The sequence below is a fragment of the Nicotiana sylvestris genome, chromosome 7, assembly GCF_000393655.2.
Source record: "Nicotiana sylvestris chromosome 7, ASM39365v2, whole genome shotgun sequence".
Classification (NCBI taxonomy): domain Eukaryota; kingdom Viridiplantae; phylum Streptophyta; class Magnoliopsida; order Solanales; family Solanaceae; genus Nicotiana; species Nicotiana sylvestris.
In genome coordinates this window covers 158,989,384-158,997,027 of record NC_091063.1, presented here as the reverse complement: position 1 = coordinate 158,997,027, position 7,644 = coordinate 158,989,384, and the positions used below count along the sequence as shown (strand labels likewise).

Genomic DNA, 7,644 nt, shown 5'->3' with positions numbered 1-7,644 from the left:
GAATGACAATAGTGTTGGATATCTATATTTTTTTTTTATTTTTTCTATGGTTTAGATAAAATGCACAACTTATTTTTTTTATAGTGTTTAGTCATGTAAAATAGTGTCGTACAATTATTTTAGTAATTTTAGATTATGTTTATTTTTATTATGGTATATTAATAATATTTATTTTATGCAATTTTATTATCTTTATTGCTGAATATTTTAGTACAATGACATAGCTCATCTCATATTTTATGTTATTTTCTTGAAAAACACCTTATATAGTTATGTCTTTCTAGGATCAAAAAAATATTTGGAGCATAAATTTTATGTTTTGTGCTATGAAAACTTTATGGAAAAAAAAACCTGAAATAACCCGAAAATCTAAAATTAAAAAACTCGATTTTTATTGATTTGGTTTGATCTTTAAATTAAATAACACGATATAATTAATTTGGTTTGATAATTAAAAAACTCAGCCAACCCGAGCGTAGTAGCTGACAAAAACAAAACTACATAGAGGAAGAGAAAGAAGAGAGGAAAAAATAAAGAGAGTTTTGTGTCTTGGGAAACAGCATAGAGCTGAGTTGAAGCTACTGCTCTCTTTCTCAGGGCTTATTGTATGCAAATAAAATAAGCTAACCCCTCGAGCTCTTCACCTCATTTTCTTTCTCCTCTTTCTAGGGTACTTCTTCTTCTTCTTCTTCTTGGAGCTTTAGTGAGTTTTTCTTTTCTTTTCTTAAAGAATATTATTAGCTGCTGGTTTGTATTTTCACAAGAAAACTTTAGTTTATCTTTCTGGTTTATCTAAAGAATGTTCAATATTTACATGTGTTATTGTTGTTGGGTCTTGTGTAGCTATATTTGCTTATACCATTGATTTCTCTCTTTTTTTTTTTTTTTTTTTTGATAAAGTTTCTATCTTTGAGGAAATATTGGTTTTGTTTTACAATGTGGGTTGAGTTTTTGGCTTCAACAACAACAACAACAGACCCGTGTAATAGCACGAGTGAGGTTTGGAGAGCTGTATTTGCTTAGAGCATTGATTTCTCATGTGGGTTGTTTTCTTTTTTGATAAAGTTTCTAACTTTGAGGAAATATTGTTTTTTTTTTTTTTTTACAATGTGGATTGAGTTTTTGGCTCCAACAAAAACAACAAACCAGTATAATCCCACGAGTGATGACCCGAGAGGGTGGAATGTAGGCCACCTTACTCCGACCCTTCTTGAACGGCAGAGAGGCTGTTTCCGAAAACTCAAATGCTTTAAAATGAAGTGTTTGTAGTTTCTTTAGATCTATATAACCTCAGTCAAACATGAAAAGTTGAAGCTTAGTTTATGAAAATGATTAAGTACCCAAAGCCCAACTAACTCTTTTCTTCTTGAAAACATGAATTTTCTGTTTTGTAGTTGAGTTAAATGGTCCTGTTGCATCTGTTGTCTTTTTTAGTATCTTCACGGGTTCTCAGTTGTCTTTTCTGCTTTATCCTTGTACTAATGTTGTTTAGTTATAAAAGAAATTCTTCCCTTTACTTTTCCCTTGTTTGTGTTTTTTGGGTTTATTTTAATCATTTTGTCTAAATTTTGAAGTAGGTTTCTTTAGTTCAAGAAATATAAAATAAGAAAGTTTCCTAAGTTTGGAAATCATTTCATCTGATTATGTCTCAAAAAAGTCATTTGTGATTACTATGTTTTATGTTCACTTTTGAGATATTTGTTGAAATGTGGTTTCAAATGTCATATTCTTTATGCACAATGTTGTCCCAAAGATGTTATTTTTATACAGTGTGAGAACAGGAGTAAAGATAAAGAAAAAGAAAAAAAGTGGATATATGGCTTAAGTAATGATATTTGATTGCAACTTTTCTTTTTCTTTTTTTTTCCTTTTTTCCGAAGAAGAGTCTTGGCGTAATTAGTAAAGTTGTTGACATGGAAACAGTCTCTTGCAGAAATGCAGGTTAAGACCGCATAAAATAGACCCTTGTGGTCAGGTCCTTCCTCGAACCCAGCACATAACAGTAGCTTAGTGCATCTGGCTGCCTTTTTCCATTGTATTTTTTTTTGGTCCTTTTTTGGTTTCTTCTTTTTCCATTGTAGGTTTGGTTGGTGGAGTGGAGGTAGTTTATCTGGAGTTTCTTTGAAGGGACAGTGTTTTTTGTTTAGTTTTATTTCCAAATTTGAATGTGGATTAAAGTTTACAGATTAGTCATCTACCCTTATTTGTCTTTTGCATATGTACACACATAACAATTTCTTTCTCGGCTAAGGAATCCTCTGGATTATTTCAGGTGTTGTGGGTCAGCTGGTCTTTAGTACAAAGCTCATTCAGTTTTTCACATTTCTACATTTACTGCTGAGAGTAAGTTAATATGCAGACACCAAAAGCAAGGTATTACTATTTCTAATTCATTCATGTTGTTGTTTATGACCTCCTATTTTGCATCTCTTGATCTCTTGCTGATAATTCAAATGCCTTGCTTTTGTTTTCCTTCTTATTTTCCTCTCTCTTCATGAGACCGGAACGTTGGTTTTGTTAGTTTATCAACTATAGGTTTTCATGTTCAATTATTGCCTTCTAGTTTTTAGTGCATTCGTTCACAGTCCTTGACTACTAAGTCGGAGGATGCTCTTTGTCTAGAGCTCAGTGGTCCTTTAAGCAAGAGTTACTACAGTGGTTTATGATTCTTTTTTTTTGATTGTTAAGGTATAATGTCATTGACAGTTGTCTATAATTCTACATTCTAAGGTTAACTTATTCAAGAATTATATTATCGAAATGCTCATAACTGAATTGTGCTGTGAAATTCCCAAGCTATGAATGTTGAAGATCGGGAGATCAACTTTTTCTGTATGGGGAATGAAATTATGTGCAGTTACCCTGTACGAAGGAAGTTAAAACATTACGTTAGTATCTAATATCACATCTATCATCTTGCAGTTTTTTAGATATTTGATGGCTGATCATATTACAAAATTCACATTGAAACTTCTGTAACATATTGGTACAACAAATAGAACAGCTGTAAGGCTGATTGTGCTCTAAAAGAAGCCAGTGGTAAAGTTTTCGCGGAAACAACTGGCATACATTAAAAAAAAAGTGGTGCTAATCTGCGAGCCTGTATTGGTCCATGTCTTTTAAGAACTAGGTTATTATTTGCCATAATCCTTTGAGCCGAGGGTCTATTGGAAACAACTCTCTACCTTCACGAGATAGGGGTAAGGTCTGCACACACACTATACTCCCCATACCCCACTTGTGGGATTAAAATGAGTTTTATTTTTTTTTGTTGTTGTTGTCTGCAATAGCTGTTTGACTATCTTGTTCATCTTCTCCCGTGTTGCTGAAGGACTGTTTCTGTGGAGGTGCCACAAAGGACATCTCCTGCTACACCAAAGACAACTCGAAAACTCAAGACTCCGGGTTCAGATGCTGATTCTGTTTCATCTCCAAATCCAGCAACCAGGACACCTAAAGACAGGAGTCCTAAAGTTGTTGGTCGCCGGTCGCCTCGGAGTCCAGTGATAGAGGTAATTGTGTTATGTGTTAAGCTTGGATATTCAGTACTTCTCAATTGGATTTAATGACTATGCTTGGAATGTCAAATTTTCTTAAATGGCTTTTCTGACTAATTGGTACAACTGAAATTATTTCTTTTCTGTCACAATATGTATGGTATTACTCTTGTTACCATCCCTAAAAAAAATGTTTGGTCTTACTCAAAGAGAAAAAAGCTTTTATTTGAAGGTCTACAAATAGTTATGTCTACTAGGATATATGTAAAGTTCCTTGAGTCAAGGGTCTCGCGGAAACAACATTTCTACTTGCACACGGTAGGGTTAAGGTCTGCGTACACACTATCCTTTCCAGACTCCACTTGTGGGTTATACTGGGTTTGTTGTTGTTGTACTAGGATATAGGTAAAATATGTCTACTCCCAATAAGCTTTTGATCCTTGCTCGCCATTCATGCTAAAAAGACTAGTCGTTATCATGTCCATTCTTGATTAAACATATTACATTGGTTAAAAGTGATTGGGGTTGTTATCTTCTTTCGGTACATGCACAACCCTTTGCTTCTGACGCATGATGCCCTCCCATATTTGATGGCCTTTGTATGTCACTGTTGTCAATGAAGAAACTCTCTTGCTCAGTTACTTGTTAGTCCAAGGCACTCACAGTATTTGCTAGCAACCAGGAGGTCACGGGTTCAAACCGTGGAAACAGTCTCTTGCAGAAATGCAGGGTAAGGCTGCCTATAATAGACCCTTGTGGTCCGGCCCTTCCGTGGACCCGCGCATAGCGGGAGCTTAGTACACCGGGCTTCACTTTTCTAATCTTTTGTTCTTTTCCTTCTTAAAGGTACCTAATTTTAGTGTGATGCCCATTGCTCTTATTTTGTGTAATACAGAAGAAGCGTCCAAGCAAAGTATCCGACTTGGAAGCCCAGCTTGCTCAACTCCAAGAGGAGCTGAAGAAGGCGAAAGACCAGCTTAATTCTTCTGAATCATTGAAGAAAAGGGCTCAACAGGATGCCGATGAAGCCAAAAAGCAGCTCGCCGTCATGTCAGAAAAGCTCGAGGATTCTAAGAAGCAGCTACTTGAGCTCTCAGATTCAGAGGAAGCTCGACTTCTGGAGTTGCGGAAGATCTCACAGGACCGAGACCGAGCATGGGAATCCGAGCTTGAAGCTATCCAGAAGCAGCATGAGTTGGACTCTGCTGCTTTGGCATCTGCCTTGAATGAAATTCAGAAACTTAAAATTCAGTTGGACCGAGTGGCCGATTCTGAAGCCACTCAAGCTCATCATGCTGAGTCTGCTCACGCTGAGATTCAAAGCTTAAGGGTTGAACTTATGGAGACCCTTACATTGGTTGAGAAATTGAGAAACCAGCTTAACGATAGCAAGGAATCCGAGGCTTGTTCGCTTGAAGAAGTTAGCAAAGCTCAAATGCAGCTTGAAATGTCCAAGATGACTGAGGATACTCTACGTTCTGAAGGTCTGAAAGCGATGGACGCCTGCAGAACCTTGTCTTTGGAGTTGGAAAAATCAAAGGATCGAGTGGCTTCTTTGGAGGAACTTGTCAGCAAACTCCAGTCTTCAGAAAGTTCTGTAGCTGCAGAAGGAAATGGCGTAACTGTGGAAGCTGATGAACTAAAAGCTGAGGTAAGTGAACTAAGAGCTGCTTTAGAGGCTTCCGAGAGAAAGTATCAGGAAGAATACATACAGAGCACCTTGCAGATAAGAAGTGCTTACGAGCTAGTGGAGCGCACAAAATCTGAATCGACTCAGAGGGAGGCCGAATGGGAGGCAAAATTAAATGAAACAAAATCTGAAGTGCAAGAGCTAAAAGAAAAACTGATGAACAAAGAAGCCGAACTGCAAAACATTTCAGATGAGAATAAGGGGCTAAGTCTGCATGTCGAGCAAATGCAGTCAGCTGATAAAGAGTTTGAACTATCTGCTCAACTGAAGCAATCTGAGTCAATTTCGGGAGATCTAAGAGGAAATTTATTAGACAAAGAGAATGAGCTGCAGAGTCTTATGGAGGAAAATGAGCTGCTGAAGTCAGAGATCGGAAAGAGGGAATCAGAGAGTACCAAAATGAGCGACGAGGCACTTGCCTTAGTAGAAGCGGCAAAAACTGCAGAAAGTGAGGCTCTAATCAAGCTGGGAGATTTGACTGAGGAAGCAGATAGGAGCAGTAGAAAGGTAGCACGGGTCACTGAGGAGTTGGATGCAGCACAGACTGCAAACTCAGAGATGGAAACCGAGCTGAGGAGGTTAAAAGTGCAATGCGATCAATGGAGAAAGGCTGCTGAAGCAGCTGCATCTATGCTTTCAGCTGGAAATAACGGGAAATATGTCGAGAGAACAAGTTCTTTAGACTACCACACTATAGGCGGAAAGCTTGGTTCTCCACTTTTGGACGACTTGGAAGATGACTCGCCAAAGAAGAAGAATAACAACATGTTGAAGAGAATTGGTGTTTTATTGAAAAAGGGGCAGAAGTAAATAATGCCTCGTATCATGCAGGTTGCTTTCGCATGATCATCGCTCCATTTCTCCAGTAATCTTAACCGCGCGTAAACATTTTTCAGTATTTGTTAATAAATCTTCTATTTTCCTTCTCAGGTTTGTCGCTCAGCTGATTGCTCCTGGAATGAATCTCTTTTGCAGATTTTTGTATAGCTGTTTGGAAATTGATGATCTTTGTATGATCTCACCTGCCTATATTGGTAGGTTTGCTTAGGAAATAGTAAGAGCTTAATCTCTTCTTTTGAAAATTCAGTTTGTATGGCAATTGGTATTTTCAGAGACAGACTGTTATATTTTCCAACTATTTCTTGCAAGTTTAATGAACCTAAGAGGGTTGATTAATGGTAGAACTTGCTCTATTGTTGCTTCAGGAAATTCACGTTAAAAATGACATTTTGATCTATGTTTATTATGTCAAAGTTTGGATCCATAAAAGAAAAGGATTGGGAAAAAAAGGTGGTAAACAAAGCCTTTTTGGTGGTTCATGTAGTATATATACAACGACGACGACCCAGTAAAGTCCCACTAAGTGGGGTCTGGGGAGGATAGTGTATACGCAGACCTTACCCCTACCCCGATAGGGCAGAGAGATTATTTCCGATAGACCCTCGGCTCAGGAAGATGGAAATAAAACAAAAAAAGACAATTCATCAGTATCGTCAACATAACTATCATGTAGTACATATACAACAATAACAAACCTAGTGCAATCCCACAAGTGGGGCCATGAGAGGTTAGTGTATATGCAGATTTTATCCCTATCTTGTGAAGGTAGAGAGAATGTTTCCGATAGTCGCTCGACTCGAAAAAGCATGAAAAGGAAAAGAAGCAACACACTAGTAAGATAGTGAAATAGCTGAAGCAAAAGAAACAATATATAGTACTATAAGTCCAAGAATAAGAGAATGCAAAATACTACTTCTACTATTATGGAAAGGAGAGATATACGACTACCTACAACTCTGATTCTCGGCTTTCATTCCCCTCCTATCAAGGGTCATGTCCTTGGTATGCCATGTAGTGTGTGTGTATATATATATATATCCGTTTGCATAATGGAAGTAAGTATTTATAGGTCTACTTAATTGGATTTTTTCTTCAAATACTTTGGATTGAATAAGTTCTATGTGTGTTTATGACATGAGAGTTAAGTCAAATTGCTAATTGCTATTACTAATGCTGCAACTCAGGGCTAATTGCTATTACTAATAATTGGTTAAATCCTTGTTAACTAAGAAATTTTCAAGCATAAATCAATATTAAATATAGTGCCAATTACAAGGATCTTAAAAAATAAAAGAGAAATATTGACAATCTAAACAAATGACAAATCATTCAATTTATTTTAACAAAATCAGTGGCAAATGTAACATTATAGGAACGAGACTTTCGATACGAACCGTGGATATACTTTGCAGAATCATTAGAATATTTATATGAATTAACTTATTAATCCATAAACTAGATCTTGATCTCAAAAAGTTAAGTTCTTGGAACTGCTACGAACAAAATAAAATTAGAGAAATTTTCATAAACTACTATTGTTTAGTGGTTATTAGCTAGATGTAGCTATCATTTACTATATTACTTTCTATAGCTATGTTTTCAGGTTTTTTAAAGTGT

General features: G+C 36.6%; 1 protein-coding gene across 4 annotated transcripts; it reads left to right on the top strand.

Annotated features, from left to right (window-relative positions):
- The first annotated feature begins 522 nt into the window (after positions 1-522).
- LOC104244045 (interactor of constitutive active ROPs 2, chloroplastic-like) lies at positions 523-6,424 on the top strand. 4 transcript variants are annotated; one of them, XM_009799341.2, is made up of 5 exons: positions 523-670; positions 2,273-2,373; positions 3,332-3,512; positions 4,393-6,018; positions 6,118-6,424. In XM_009799341.2, the coding sequence occupies exons 2-4, from the start codon at positions 2,354-2,356 to the stop codon at positions 5,995-5,997; spliced, it is 1,806 nt and encodes a 601-aa protein (XP_009797643.1). In that variant the 5' UTR covers positions 523-670; positions 2,273-2,353; the 3' UTR covers positions 5,998-6,018; positions 6,118-6,424. The 4 variants fall into 4 exon arrangements, with proteins under 4 accessions (XP_009797643.1, XP_009797644.1, XP_009797646.1 ...); XM_009799342.2 differs by having other exon boundaries at positions 523-703; XM_009799344.2 differs by lacking the exon at positions 523-670 and adding an exon at positions 936-1,039.
- The last annotated feature ends 1,220 nt before the right edge of the window (positions 6,425-7,644 follow it).